Below are 16,840 nucleotides of genomic sequence, written 5' to 3' on the forward strand. Positions count from 1 at the left end.
CATTTTCCAGGCCTGGGAATGTTTTGGGAAAACAGAAAAACCCACAGGGTTTTGGACGTTAATAAAAGTAAGCGATTGCCCTATATTGTCAATTTCTTATTTTAAATTATCTTCTATTGGTCTTACGCAATCACCTGATGTCATTTTGCAGGTAAGAATTCAACAAGCTTGTGAAAGCAGTGAAATGCAAAATGTGTCGGCGACATGCTTGAGTTTCTGGTCTGCCATATTCGCATGCCAATGAATGGAAGTCTATGGAGTGAAAAGTGCAGTGTGATCGCGACTTTACAATAGAAGTAGTTTTACCTACTAGTTTAACAAACTATTAACATTACCTAAAACTAGTTTCACAAATATTTGTATACTGGAATAGTGGTTAGACCAGGGGTGTTCAAACTCGATCCTGGAGGGCTGGTGTCTTGCAGATTTTAGCTCCAACTTTCTTCAACACACCTGCAAGGTTGTTTCTAGAAAGCCTAGTAAGAGCTTGATTAGCTAGCCCAGGTGTGTCTGAATGGGGTTGGAACTAAACTTTGCAGGACACCGGCTCTCCAGGACCGAGTTTGGACATGCCTGTGTTGACTTCTATTCTTGGCCAAAAACATGGTCTCACATTATTAGTGCTGTGTAAGCATAATCTATTTTACATGGATAAAAATAAATTGAAACTAAAGAGATTGTTGTGTGTTTTATGATATGCTGTAATAAATTTAAATGTTTATTGTTTTTCTTATGATTTCCCACCAATACATTGACATTACATGAAACATTAGGTCATGAAAATTGACTTGACAGTCCTGGAATTTTTGTAGTAAAAATATGTATGAACCCTTTATTAGGAGGTGGTTCATTCCACTGTGGCGACCCCAGATTAATAAAGGAACTAAGCCAAAAAGAAAATAAATGAATGAATGTTATAGGAAAGCTCCAATCAGGATTTTTTCAGCCGATAGTGAGTGCCGATTCCTTGTCATGGTGATCGGCCGATACCCAATTTTGATGCTTCAAGCTTTATAATGCATGAAGCTCAAGTTTGACACTTAAGTAAATATCTCTCCTTACCCAAGAGAATAAATGTAGGATGGTCCATAAAATCCCTTAAACATGTCTCTTATAACTGTTTTGTGTAGACATGTCATGGTCAGAAGGAGCTTCACAGAAAATAATAGATAAAATAGTCAAAAACAGAGAACTTTTAGTTTTTATCCATGTAAAAAGGCCTAAATGCATGCAAGGCCATTCCAATATTTTGCTCTCCAACTAGCACGTTTGTGACCACAGCTCCTATGCTCTGGACAGCCTCACAGCAGCTCGATGAGAGAGACAGGGATGTGTACTCGAGATATCTTTACTGTGCTATTTAACTAACCTAACAAATGTAAAGCTTAGAACATCATCGTGCCTCTCGCTATCTGTTCTCTTGCTGATTCACTCTTGTCTCCATGATTTTTATATCTAATTTAAAACACCTGCGATCGGGTCATGAGATTGGCCAGATTGTCGAGTACAGACCGAGTCATAAAATGTGATTATCGGCCGACATCGATCTCCAGCCATATTGCGCTGCCCACTGCGCCACCGTGCTGCCCTTACTACATATTTTGACATTGAAATGTATTACTTATTGGTTTTTTGAAGTTAATTCATTAGTTGTGTATTGTGCTTATATTTTTATACTGTTTACCATTGCTACTATTATTATTATTTTATTTATTTTATATAATTTTTTTCAATATGATATATTTTTCATATGTTTACCCAGTTGTTTTGATTATTTTTCAAAACAAATCTTATATTATTTATATTATAATAATAATAATAATAATACTTATTATTATTATTACTACACAAATTTTCAATTATTTCTTTTATTTTTATTATTTTTATTATCATAAATTATTACATATAAAGAATTTAATGTATATTCTATTTTTGAAATTCATTAATTTGTAGTTCTATTTAGATTTATTTATCATTATTATTATATTTATTTATTATTTTTGTCCAACAGTGTCCTTTTTGTTATTATTATTATTATTATTATTATTATTATTATTATTATTATTATTATTATAATTATTATTATTATTATTATTATCATTATTATTATTATTATTATTATTATTATTATCATCATCATCATCATTATTATTATCATCATTAATAAATAATTTGTACTGTTTTGTAATCGTATGAAATGTTTTGTTTTATCCCACCGGTTTTAAGTTAATTTAATTCTAATTTAACTCTAAATAATTAATTTAATTAAACAAGTGGCATAAAAGTAAAGTTTTTTTTTGTTACATATTTTTAGTTTTAAAGTTAAGTTTCAAAGTAAAATAGTTATTGGTAGCCACTGTTTGCCATTATTAATATTATGATTATAATTATTATTAAATATTTTTCAGTGTTATTATACGTTTGATTTTTTTGACTATAGAAAGGCCTATTAAAACAAAACATGCACTTTAATTAACTTTTTCTGTATCATCCATTCGCTTCAGCCTCTTTGCAAATGACTCTTATTTTAGACAACCAAAACTGTAGCCCGTCCGGATTTGCTCTCCAAAAATAACAGTTGTGTGTCTGCATAATTAGCTGGCCAAATATTTGTGCTGACTAATTTGTCGACTTATTCTCCTGTAGCGTAATCCATTAGCTCCCATCAGGTGTCTTTGTCTCGGCTCCAAATGAGCCATTTGCATTTCCTTTGTGATTGAAATGGTGCGTTTCCTCCAAACTGTGAGAATTAACTTTCCTAATGAACTTCAGCACAAAAGAGAAGGGACCTCAATTACAAACTCTCTCTCCTCGGGCTAAACTAATGACATGAACAAGAGAGACACTTGTCACGATGAGCCGCCTGTGATGCTGATGAATTACTCACAAACTGAGAGCAATGCAAGGCAAGGCACGACATTTGCTTCTGTCAGAGGATAATATGCGCAGTTTGGGAAATTCTGCATGACATTTTCAGGCAAGAGATGAGTCAGAAAGTGTATAGTTGACATAAGAACAGCATGATCTTTTTAGTATCAGCTTTAATAAACGCTTAATTTTCCAAAAATTATGTAATCTTCATTGTTTAAAATTAGAATTTTATTGATATAGTAAATTTATGTAATATCAAACTGAGTGTTAAGATACTATTTACTTTTATTATCACTGCTTTATAAAGTTTAGAGTTCAAATTTCTAAGCATGAATGAATACACTCTACAAAATATTTATGATTCACAGTTTTTAATCTGTTCATATAGGGTTGTAAATTGTATGGGATGTTGATCTCTGCACTGTCGACTTTGGATGATGAAAATTCATCTGTGCATTTTATCAAAGTGACTATTACTAACGTTTTAGCGGTTTAAAATAATATATTTTATAATAAATAATATATAGACTATCAAGTCTGCAAAAAAGACTAAAAAAGTTATTATTTATGGTTTGTATGTTGTAATTTGCAACACCAAACCAAACAATATATCACATCAAAGCATTTAAAATGTCAAAAAAAAAATACTTTTTCAAACTTTTCAACATGGAAAGCTGTTGCAGGAAAGATCAAGGTCCCACAATGCAATAAAACATAAATAATAATAAAAACATGAATAACAAAATACAGAAATATGCAGAGATATTAGGGATTTTTTTATGTATATTGTTCGATACTGTGCCATCATTAGTATTTTTTCAGTATTATCTTTGACTCTTTACACTTTTTTAAATAATTTAATAGGGTTTGGTGTTCATTTAATAGCCCTGTAAAGTGCTTTTAAAGTTCAAACACATTTGAATAAATATGTCAAATGTGTATTATTAGATACTGTTTGCCATTAATAATCATTTGACAGACTTTTGCATTGATTTAGTGTTTTGATGTTCATCTAATTGTCCTGTAAACTACTTGTAAAGTTCAAACACATTTGAATAAATGTGTAAAATGTATATTATTAGATATGGTTTTCCATTAATAATCATTTCATATATTACTTACCCTATTTTTAATCACATATCAGGGTTTGGGTGTTTATTTAATAGTCCTGTAAAATGCTTTTAAAGTTCAAACACATTTGAATAAATATGTGAAATGTATATTATAAGATATTGTTTGTCATTAATAATAATTTTATATATTTTTACGCTATTTTTTTAATAACATATCAGGGTTTGGTGTTCATTTAATAGCCCTGTGAAGTGCTTATATATATTGTTCACACTATTTTTAATCACATATCAGGGTTTTGGTGTTTATTTAATAGCCCTGTAAAATGCTTTTAAAGTTCGAACACATTTGAATAAATATATCAATTGTGTATTATTAGATACTGTTTGCCATTAATAATCATTTGACAGACTTTTACATTGATTTAATCACTTACTAGTGTTTTGGTGTTCATTTAATTGTCCTGTAAACTACTTGTAAAGTTCAAACAAGATACTTTTTGCCATTAATAATCATTTTACATATTTTTACACTATTTCTAATCAGTGGTTTTCTAATACTTTTGGTTTTCATTTAATATTCCTGTAAAATGCTTTTGAAGTTCAAACACATGATCAAATATGTCAAATGTGCATTATTACTTTTTGCCATTAATAATATTTTGTACACTATTTTAATCACTTATTTGTGTTTTGATGTTCATTTAAAAGTGCTGTAATGTGCCTTTAGTTTAAATAATAATTTAGTAAAATGTACATTGTTAGTTTTTGTTATTAATAATAAGTGTACATACTTTTAACACTATTTTACTATTTCTGTCTTTATGAATAAACAAGTACATTTTACATCAAAATATTTTGTTTATTACTATTATTATTAAATATTACATACTTTGGTCAATCAGTGTTAAATCATTAATAAAGGTTTTTTTTTTTTTTTTTTTACAATTTTTGTAATCATGTATCATTTTATTTTATTTTTCCCTCTATTTTTAAATTCATTTTATTTCTCAATAGTGGCTTTAAAGATCAAATCTGAACAAAATGTTAAATTGCATATTGGTAGACATCTTGTAAAGTGCTAAATTGTTGGAAATACTTTTTTTTCTGCAAAAATTTATGCTTCTCAAAAAAATGTAGGTTTAAGGAAATCAAAATGTACAATGATTATTTTGCTAGTGCACATTGTAAGGCTTAAGGTGAACAATTGATCCATTCAAGTTAATTCAATAAAAAGACGTTTTAGTAATCATTAATCAATCCTTTACTGATGATGCCAGTTTGACGACTTGGGCAATGCTTAGCCACACCCCTCTAACCATTAGTTTGCTGTGAGTAAAAGATAATAGGATGAGCGCAAAAATAAAACCCTGCCCACTGCTCAGTATTCAATTCCAGTTGGAGATCATCCTATTAAAATAAAAGTCAGGAGCAAATTTGTGTCCATGGACTTCAATGATCAGTATGCTCAAACTGATATAGAGGTTAAGGTGTTAGTTGCCAGGGATTTGCTATTTGGTTGCACAATAATGTTAAAGTCTGCATGGACCAGAAGTTGCTGAGATTTTTATTTTAGTATGTTGATGTGCTTCCAACTGAAATTGAATATTGAGTAGGGGGCGGGGCTTTCTTTATGTGCGTCATTCCCTGGTAGCAAACTAACAGAGTGGCGTAGTTAAGAACATTGTGGTTGAAGATTATCAAAACAAAAAAATGAATAAACAAATTCAGTGAATTTACTAGCATGAATTCATTGTTCACTTTAAGAATAACAATGTGAGCTAGCAAAATAAACATTGCAATTTGACAATTTCACATGGGACTTTAAGTCAAGATACACTGTAAACAATGTACTGTAAAATTTGCAGTAACTTACTAGCAATTTTGTTTGCCAGTAAGATTGTAAATTTACTAGCACTCTTTAAATTAGCAATTACAATTTACTGTAAAATTTACAGTAACTTACTGGGAATTTTGGTAGCCAGTAAGACTAAATTTACTAGCACACTATAATTTAACTATTACAATTTACTGTAAAATGTACAGCAACTTAATGGCAAAGTTGTTAGCCTGTATAACTGTAAATTTACAAGCACACTGTATATTAACACATACACGTTATTTACTCTTAAATTTACAATAACTTACTGGCCATTTTGGTTGCAGGTAAGACAAACTTTTCAAGTGCACTGTAAATTAACAATTACAATTTGCTGTAAAGTTTACAGTAACTTACTGGCAAATTTGGTCGCCAGTAAGACTGTAAATTTACAAGCACACTGTATATTAACAATTACAATTACTGTAAAATGTACAGTAACTCACTGGCAAATTTGGTAGCCAGTGAGACTAAATTTACAAGCACAATGTAAATTAACAATTACAATTTACTGTAAATTTTAGAGTAACTTACTGGCAATTTTGGTTACAGGTAGGCCCACACGGAATCTGCGCGCGCAGATTTTCGCAAATTTTCTGCAAATTTTCCGCAGAATTCTGCAGATTTTTGCAGATTTTTAGCCCATCATTAATTCTGTTTATTTACTTGAGTAAATGTGTAAATCTAAATTTATTTAGTTTTTTAATTAATTACAGCAATATTATTGACTAATATGAAAATGTTCATCTGATTTATGTACAACACAGTTTGTTAAGTAATATTTTCTGTCATTTAGTAGAGATATTTTATGAGAGACTTGTTTTGTTTACCAAATGAAAAAAGTTAAATCTAATTGGATTTGCATTTTAAACATTAAATAAAAGTTAAAAAGGTATTACTTTTTATTTCATATATTAAGGTTATAGTTCCAAAATAATTTCACAGAAATCCACAGATTTTTACCAAAATTCTTCGCAGAAATAGCAAAAAACGTCCGCAGATTCCGTCTGGCCCTGGTTACAGGTAAGACTGTAAATTTTCAATTACACTGTTAACAGTTACAATTTACTGTAAAATTTACAGTAACTTATTGGCAAAGTTGTTTGCCAGTAAGACTGTAAATTTACAGGCACACTGTATTTTTAACAATTACAATTTAATGTAAAATGTACAGTAAGTCACTGGCAATTTTGGTTGCAGGTTAGACTGTAAATTTTCAAGTACACTGCAAACCAAAATTGCCGGTAAGTTGCTGTAAACTTTACAGTAATTTTACAGTGTAAAGAAACCTGTTTTGTTTACATTCTTCTGCTAATCCCACAAAAAAATATATTTTGAGGAATGTTGCAGCTGTTCTGACCCTTTTTAATCACTTTTCAGAGGTCAAACTAAGTTATAAACAGATTTACTGTACAGTAAACAGTAAAAACTACCTGTTTTTAAAAACTTTCTGAAATTGCATCTTTGCAAGCTTTTTAAATGTTAAAGGGTTTGTTTTTATGTTTTATTTATTATTTATGTGCTGTATGATTTGTTATTTTATTTAGTATTGATTGTATTAAGCACTTTGGGCAACGCTTAGTTGTAAAAAGGTGCTATATAAATAAACTAATTGCATCTCCAATAAAAGCAGTTTTAGCATAAAGATAACAGCAGAAAGAAACTAAATCTAAAGTTCAATAACTCTGCTCTGCTCCAACTAGAAGTTTCAGAATATTGAAAACTGCTATCCATTGAGTTCCACAGTGGTTTTGGCTCCACTGTGGATGTCAGAGGACATCCATATTAAGGAAGCCGCTCATCTGTCAGGGCGAGCTGATGTTCCCTTTCGAGTGAGGTCGTCCCCTCATTAGCCCTGAGTGATTAGCATAGAAAGTGAATGGCAGCGGATTATAGCGTGTCCTGCTGAGGGTTTGAGACTCGCTCCATTGGCTCTGATCTCCTCCACATGGTGAGCTCTGACCTGAGGCCTGAGGGCTGATCCTCGCTCAACTACCTGCTAAAGGTCATGCCAAAATCACTGATCGCACTCATTAAGACCTTTTTACAGCTTAATTACAGGTTCAGTATAGCAGGACCAGGGGCTTTTGTTCTGGCAGACGAGGCGTGTGTTTGCTGGGAGGGAATCTGTGTTTTTATTGTGAGAACGACAGCATCTTATTTCCTCGTCCTGATGAATGCTTTGATATTTAGTACTGTTCATTTTTTCCTCTCCAGTTATGGTAAATTATACATTTAGATATTAGTTGATGTACATTAGCTAAACCTGTTTAGACACAAACACACACATACATACACACACATACACACAGTACATTTACCATCTATGATTCATTATAATATAAAATGCAAAAAGTAAAAAAACAACAAAATAATTTTCAAATACTGGACAATTGTGTAAATGTTGGTAACCAGTAAATATTATATGTTATATGTGTACTTCTAAATCTAAATGTCTGTATATGAGTCACTAGTAATATGTCAAATATACCTTATAGTCTATATACACACTATACCGGTCAAAAGTTTGGGGTCAGTAGATTTTTGAAATGTTATAAAATAAGCTTCCCCTGCTCACCAAAGCTGCACTTATTTAATCAAAAATACAGTACAAATTGTGAAATGTTATTGCACTGTAAAATAACGGTTCAAATGTAGTTTATCATTTATTTCATCATTTATTCCAGTGATTTTAAAGATGAATTTTCAGCTTCATTACTCCAGTCTTCAGAATCACACAATCCTTCAGAATTCACTCTAACATTAATTCTTCTTCTTCTGCTTCTTCTTCTTCTTATTATTATTATTATTATTATTATTATTATTATTATTATTATTATTATTATTATTATTATTAAATGGAATTGTAATAAAAGCAACAATTACTGGAGTAATAATTTCATTTGAAACTACAAACAATGAGTAATAAATAAACATATAATAAATAAATATTTAACAATTTATTTTTTGTAACATTAAATTAATGCCACCCTAATGAACAGAATAATGTTCTTTAAAAATATATATGAAAAAAAACTGACCCCAAACTTTTGACTGGTAGTGTATGTCATTTTAATATTACAAATATTCAAAATATTCCAAAACATGTACACACACACACACACACACACATATATATATATATATATATATATATATATATATATATATATATATATATATATATATATATATATATATATATATATATATATATAGTATATAGATATATATATATATAGAGAGAGAGAGAGTATACTGTAGACACTCACCAGCCACTTTATTACATACACATGTCCAACTACTCATTAACGCAAATTTCTAGCCAATTACACGCAGCAACTCAATGCATTCAGGCTGTAGACATGGTCAAGACGATCTGCTGCAGTTCTAACTGAGCATCAGAATGGGGAAGAAAAGTGATTTAAGTGACTTTGAACGTGGCGTGGTTGGTGCCAGGCTGGTCTGAGTATTGCAGAAACTGCCAGACTACTACGATTTTCATGCACAACTATCTCTAGGGTTTAGAGAGAATGGTCAGAAAAAGTGAAAATATCCGGTGAGCGGCAGTTCTGTGGGCGCAAATGCCTTGTTGATGCCGGAGGTCAGAGAAGAATGGCCAGACTGATTCTAGATAGAAAGGCAATAGTAACTCAAATCTGCATTAAATGCGTGATGCTTTCTTGTCATGTAATGGAAATTCATTTTTAGATGAACATGTGTAGGGAAAACTTGCTTACTCCTCATCTTTAGATGTGTGAAAAGTCACTTGTGTTCACAGTGTACTTTTGTTTATACAGCCTTACATTCCCGTATGTGACCACCTGGTCCTTATCTTTCCCATTAGGCTTTAAGATGAACATTTGTTAGGGGTAAGGGGCATGGGCTGTGTTATATATGACAGGGAAGCAGCAGGATGGTTTTCACACCTGTCTTGGTATGTGTGGTTTGGGTTGAACTGGAGTTGACCTCGTAAGCAGCACAACCCAGATAAAAGGATGAGCACACTTTGCTTCATTGTCTCACTCTGCAGAAACTGTTGTTGCTGTATGACTGTGACCTTCTTTGCAAAGAATAAAAGCTTTGAAAAGACATCCCGGGTAAGACTTTGTTTCTTGACCACCGAGAGCGCCTCCTTAAAGGAAATTGCCACTACAGTCATTATGAACCAAAATCTCTGAGGAATATTTCCAGTACCTTGTTGAATCTATGCCATGATGGATTAAGGCAGTTCTGAAGGCAAGTGGGGGTCCAACCCGGTTCTAGTAAGGTGTACCTAATAAAGTGGCCAGTGAGTGTATATGTTTATAGAGTTATCAAGAGAGTCAATATCTAAGTAATATGTATGTAACATTATATTAAATTAAATATAAATCAAAAAATATTATTTATTTGTATATATTAAAAGAATTAAAAAAAAACAATATGAAACAGTAAAATCAGACTACAGTAAAATCTAAATAATACTCAGGGTTTTAGCCAGTCTAGACAATCAATTTATAACATGATTATCATTTTGGCAAAAATTTCGGTTACTATGGTTACTTTTTTGTATGCTCTGACACGTCTAGTAGCAGCAGCACTGATCATCGGTAGGTCATCATCACAGCCTGAAAACGAGGCTCACAGCGGCTCGCTCATTAATTCCCTGCGTGTCAATCAAGCTCCTCAGCCAATGAGACAACGCCCTGTTGGCCCTTCAGCGTTTCCAGTCATCCCGCCCCTCTCTGCGCTACGTCAGCACTCAGACTCAAACATGGCGGTACCCATTGCCAAGTGCCTGGCAGCTTATGCCCATTTATTAATAATTTCTGTAATATTTCCGCACCTTTTCGCTGACAGCGCTACCGGGGACCTGCCGCACCGCCGCTTTGAGTATAAATACAGTTTCAAAGGGCCACATCTGACACAGAGTGATGGAAGAATCCCATTCTGGATTCATACTGGCAGTAAGTTTATAGATGGGTGTCTGTCTATCCTCTCTCATCCATCTGTATCACTCTGTCAGCTCTCGGTGTGTTTAATTAATGTTACTCCGTGTAGTTTACCGCCCTCATAAAGTGTACGTGAGCTTAAAAGGAACTTAAACTGAGCGCTGCAAGTTTTGAATGAAATATGATGGACTGCATTGCTTTTGACTTTAGGTTTTCTGTTCATTCATTTTGTAATAATGCAAATTTCCACATTCATATCGTTATCTTAAAGTAAACTATGCAAACTGGTTAAATCAGTGCACTACCTTCTGATTTGTGTGGCTAATTACTGGATGTGCCTCTTGATAGACCAGCAGCTGTGTTCAATTATATGTGTGATTTATTCGTTATTTTGATTAGTCATTAAATTTGCATGAGCATATCGTGATGCTTATATCAATGTAGTTTTAAGTTAGCTGAAATGGCTCTAGTATTCCTAAAGGGTTAACAAATCCGTCTCTGCATGTAGTAGAGCAAAGTTCTGTGTTGTAACTTGCAACACTTCTCAAATCTAATAAACACATAGACACTGCCTCGAGCTTAGCCGACAGGAGCAATCAGTGCTTTGTCTACAGATTTAATATTGTGATTTCCACTGTGTTGTACTACTATGCACTGTTTAGTTAGATTTATGTCAACAGAGAAGTAAGCGCTCAGCTGCTACTCATATTTATTGGTATTGTGCCAAACAGCCTATTACATATGAGCATGTGATAAGGATCAAATTACGCAACACAAATATTGTTCTTTCTCAGATTAATAATGCGTGATATTATTTTTTTAATGTAAGATTAAATGATATATTTGAATGATATATCGTCTGCCAGTATATGCACACATATACTGTATGCATCTTATTTTAGAGTAAACTTTAATCCAAGGAAGTAAATTCATATCAGAGTGGTAAAAACCTGTTTGAGGAACATTCAGTGTTAAAATAATTTTCCGTTCCCTTTTTTTCCCCCTCCAGATGCTATTCCCAGTTCAGATCAGGTCCGAATCACACCTTCTCTCCGGAGCCAGAAGGGTTCAGTATGGACAAAGTCCCCTGTGAGTTTTGAACATTGGGAAGCTGAAGTGGCATTTCGTGTTTCCGGACGAGGACGAATGGGAGCAGATGGATTGGTAAGTAAGAGGAGTATAGCTATTAAATATTTATTTAATAATTGATTTGTATATATAATCAATAATTGAATATAGATTGTACACGTAAGCCTTAATACATTTTTGGCTTTGAGTATAGGCACATGTTGTTATCGTTATGACAGTGAAGGGTCAAGTTGACTTATTTTTAGGGATATGATAACCTGATTGCTCGTGTCACAGGTTAAATCCTAGATCTGGGTGATCTGTGAGCTGTTGAGTCACTGATGCTGTAAAAATGATCTAACAAAGTCACTAAAATGACTTATTTTAATAAGTTAATTAGGTTTCAACTAAGTTATATAAAGTTTAACTTAATATTTGTTGTCAGTTTGACTGTTGTACTTTGAAATGACTAGAAAAGTTAATTTGATTCAACTAAAAAATTGAAGTCAGCAAGATTTCTTTTTACAGTTTAGCACACTTCTGAGTCAAGTCAATTCAAGTTTATTTGTTTAATAATAATTTACAAAATAATAAGAAGCCGACTTACAAAAGGTGCACATTATTAAAATAAAGTCAAAATCAAAAAAGGTTAAGCCCTTGTGAATAGGCAGGAAATATACAGTTGTCAATTGTATACACCTGCACAGTCATACAATATAATGTTTTTTTTAGAAAGTCTGTGTACATAATTTATTTTCAGTTATTTGATCAAATGAGCGGGTGGCTCAGTGGTTAACACTGTCGCCTCACAGCAAGAAGGTTGGTGGGTCAAGTCCCAGATATCCCAGTTGGCATATCTGTGTGGAGTTTGCATGGTCTCCCCTTTTCCATGTGGGTTTTCTCCAGGTGGTCCAGCTTCCCCCACAGTCCAAAGAGCACTATAGGTGAAATGAATAAACTAAATTAGACGTAGTGTATGAGTGTGTGTGTAAATGGGTGTTTCCCAGTACTGGGTTGCAGCTGAAAGGGCATCTGCTGTGTGGAAACATATGCCAGAACAGTTGGCAGTTCATTTTGCTGTGGTGACCCCCAATAAATAAGGGACTAAGCTGAATGAATGATCAAATGGGCACTCCTGGAAATGATATACAAGAAATTGCTTTGGATGTACGCTATTATTCAAAAATGTGGGGGTTAAAAAAATACAGTGCAAACAAAGCATACATTAATATTGTAAAACATTTTTGAAGTTTAAAATGACATTAAGTATATTAAATAATAATATTAATAAAGAATTTATATATACATTTTAAAGAAAAAGATGAATTTTCCATATAATTGCTTTAGTTTTCAATTTCACATGATACTTTAGAAATAATTTACTGTTGATTTGGTGCCCGAACAAAAAATAATATTGTCGCTATATAAATAAGGTATTCAGAAAGGACACAGAGCTTCCTGTGAAGTCATCCAATTATGACTATTAAATATTATTGACTAATTTTGACTGCACACAATTATATTGATTTGTTTTGATTTCCACTAAACTTCAATCTACAAATATATAATAATGGCATAGACCATTTCAATATGGTCATGTCATTGGCCCATGATGAACATTTCCTGCTTATCAAACTATTTCATAACTGTAAGAAGAACTTGTATCGTATATCCAAAGCAATGTCCTGTACATTACTTCTAGGAGTGCTCAGTTGATCAACGCAAATAAAAATGAAATAGACAGATGTCATGACTTGTATAACTGTGCAGACTTATACATTTGACAGATGTATTTTCCAGCCTTTTCACAAGACCTTAACATTTACTCATTTTGACTGTAATGAAATGGTTTGTAAAGTTGCTTTGGAGCAATAGTTATTATACAAATACACTTAAATTGACAGTTTAAAATATGTTAAAACAAGTTTTAAAGAAATGGAAAAGAAAAGAAAGACGTAGCACGCTGCGTATACAGTAAAGGCACAGCTAAACAAAAGTCTTAAGTCTTGATTTGAGTGTGCCTAATGTTGGAGCACATAATCATTTCCGGAAGCTGAATAAAACTGTAGGGGGCGCTGTTACCAGCTGAAGGCCGATTTACCCCGCTTTGGCTGAACTTGGAATTTCAAGTTTATTCATTCATTTATTCATTTTCTTGTCGGCTTAGTCCCTTTATTAATCCGGAGTCGCCACAGCGGAATGAACTGCCAACTTATCCAGCAAGTTTTTACGCAGCGGATGCCCTTCCAGCCGCAACCCATCTCTGGGAAAATTTCAAATTTACTTGATCGTAATGATCTAAGTGACCTGTTAGGTTTGTATTTAGTGAGCATATCTGTAATGAGGTCCAAGGCCATTTAGTGATTTATAGATGAGTAACAACACTTTAAAATCTATTCTGGTTGTAACTGGTGAGATTTGGTGGCGAGATCCGTTTAAATCTGACCCTGAAATCACATCTAAATGTGCTCAAAACAACACCTGTACAGTCCTGCCTGCTTAACCACCCAGAACACCCTAACATCGTGATGAGTTTTTCCTGACCAAACAGTTGCATTTTTCCCATTCAGTTTCATATTGTTGTTTATTTTTATATAGATATTATTTTTATATCATTTTTATGTTTGCATAAGTGAATTCTCAGTATTTGAGCTTTTTATGCTTTGTCAATCCAGTCCACTAAATATTTCTTGTTTGCATGTCAGCTATTTTCACTTTCTGTTGTATGAGCTTGGTTAGTGCAGCTGCGTTCTTGACTTAAACAGTTTTTTTTTTTTTTATTCGTTCAATTGTTACAATGTCATCTTATTACAGGCTCTTTTTGCTCATGATAAATCGGTTTATTAGGACAAGCCATAGGTCAGTGGTAATAATTTCATGTTTTCTGTTCAGAATTGGCAGTGTGGAGGGAGTAATTATAATGTAGTGTTGTACAAGTAATGTGCTTTCTTTGAGTCCACTGGAGCAGACCACACTGATCTCAAGCACCACTTACCAAATTACCCATGTTCACTGAAGAGAGCCTTCACTGTGTCTGTGTGTGTGTGTTCTTCTAGGCCATATGGTTCACGGCTGGTCAAGGCCTGGAGGGTCCCGTGTACGGGGCCGCTGATCAGTGGAACGGCGTGGGAATATTCTTTGACTCTTTTGATAATGATGGAAAGGTGATTGCATTTAATTAAATCAATTCCATTTTATTTACCTATTTTTTTACTTCTGTTTTAATATTTTTCAGTATATCTGAAACAGTTTTTTTGTTGTTATTGTTTTTAAAGACCTTAGCTCAAATATGCAGTGTTTTGTAGTACATGTGTTTTCTTCACATGAACCATATGTAACTGAAATATATTGACTTCAAAACGGGGTTTTGTTGTTAAAAGCGAAATAAACCTACGTTGTTACTTCAAATAAAATAATAATATTAAATAGTAAATTCAGATCATTACATTTTTTTAAATCTAAATTACTAAAAATAATTTACAATTTTTTTTTGTCCAATAAATGTCTAAGATAAAAAAAAAAATTTCTATAATATAAATACAGTTGTGTTTTAAGACCTCAGATCAGTTTAGATGTTGTGTTTTTGTAACGACATAATTAAAAATAGCATTTTTGCTCAACAAAACCAATAAAATACAAATATTACAGCAATATTTGTATTTTTTTTAATTTTGTTTAGCAAAAATGCAAGTTTTAATACTACAAAACACAGCATCTAAACTTGAAGTGCGTGCATGCGTGCGTGCGTGTGCACTTACTGGCCACTTTATTAGGCACACTTGTCTAACTGCTCGTGAATGCTCATTTCTAATCAGCCAATCACATGGCAGCAACTCCATGCATTTAGGCACGTAGACAAGGTCAAGATGATCTGCTGCAGTTCAAACCAAGTATCAGAATGGGGAAGAAAGGTAATTTAAGTGGCTTTGAATGTTGCATGGTTGTTTGTGCCAGACGGGCTGGTCTGAGTATTTTAAGAAACTGCTGATCTATTAGGATTTTCATGCACAACCATCTCTAGGGTTTACAGAGTTTCCAGTCAGCGGCAGTTCTGTGGGCGCAAATGCCTTGTTGATGCCAGAGGTAAGAGGAGAATGGCCAGACTGGTTGGAGCTGATAGAAAGGCAACCGTAACTCAAATAACTACTCGTTACAACCGAGATATGCAGAAGAGCATTTCTGAACGCACAACATGTCCAACCTTGAAGCAGATGGGCTACAGCAGCAGAAGACCACAACGAGTGCCACTTCTGTCTGCTAAGAACAGGAAACTGAGGCTACAAAAAGCACAGGTTCACCAAAATTGGACCATTAAAGATTGGAAAAGCATAGCCTGGTCTGATGAGTCTCGATTTCTGCTGTGACATTCAGATGGTATGGTCAGAATTTGGCATCAACAACATGAAACATGGATCCATCCTGCATTGTATCAACAGTTCAGGCTAGTGGTGTAATGGTGTGAGGATGTTTTCTTGGCACACTTCGTACCCATTAGTACCCCTTGAGCATAGCTTCAACGCCACAGCCTACCTGAGTATAGTTGCTGACCATGTCCATTCCATTATGACCATAATGTACCCATCTTCTGATGGCTACTTCCAGCAAGATAACTTGCATGTCATTTAAAGCGCGAGTCATCTCAGACTGGTTTCTTGAACATGACAATGAGTTCACTGTACTGAAATGGCCTCCACAGTCTTCTGATCTAAATCCAATAGGGTTTAGCAGCTTTGGGATGTGGTGGAACGGGAGATTCGCATCATAGTTGTGCAGCCAACAAATCTACAGCAACTGCGTGATGCTATCATGTCAGTATAGACCGAAGAAATTTTTCAGTACCTTGTTGAGTCTATGCCACAAACGATAAAGGCAGTTCTGAAGGCAAAAGTGGGTCCAACTCTGTACTAATAAGGTGTACCTAATAAAGTGGCCGGTGAGTGTGTATGTATATATTATTCACATTCAAAATACCCAAATTCAAGTAATATTACAATAAATAATGTAATTTGTATATTTTG

General features: G+C 33.3%; 1 protein-coding gene across 1 annotated transcript in view; it reads left to right on the forward strand.

Annotated features, from left to right (window-relative positions):
- The first annotated feature begins 10,547 nt into the window (after positions 1-10,547).
- Positions 10,548-16,840, forward strand: part of lman1 (lectin, mannose-binding, 1) — a 29,291-nt gene continuing 22,998 nt past the window's right edge. Inside the window, exons 1-3 of the mRNA NM_001386234.1 lie at positions 10,548-10,769; positions 11,764-11,918; positions 14,879-14,986. Of these exons, the coding sequence (NP_001373163.1) occupies positions 10,577-10,769; positions 11,764-11,918; positions 14,879-14,986 (456 nt within the window). The 5' untranslated portion in view covers positions 10,548-10,576. The remainder of the gene's footprint in view (positions 10,770-11,763; positions 11,919-14,878; positions 14,987-16,840) is intronic.

This window comes from Danio rerio, chromosome 21, assembly GCF_049306965.1.
Source record: "Danio rerio strain Tuebingen ecotype United States chromosome 21, GRCz12tu, whole genome shotgun sequence".
Classification (NCBI taxonomy): Eukaryota; Metazoa; Chordata; class Actinopteri; order Cypriniformes; family Danionidae; genus Danio; species Danio rerio.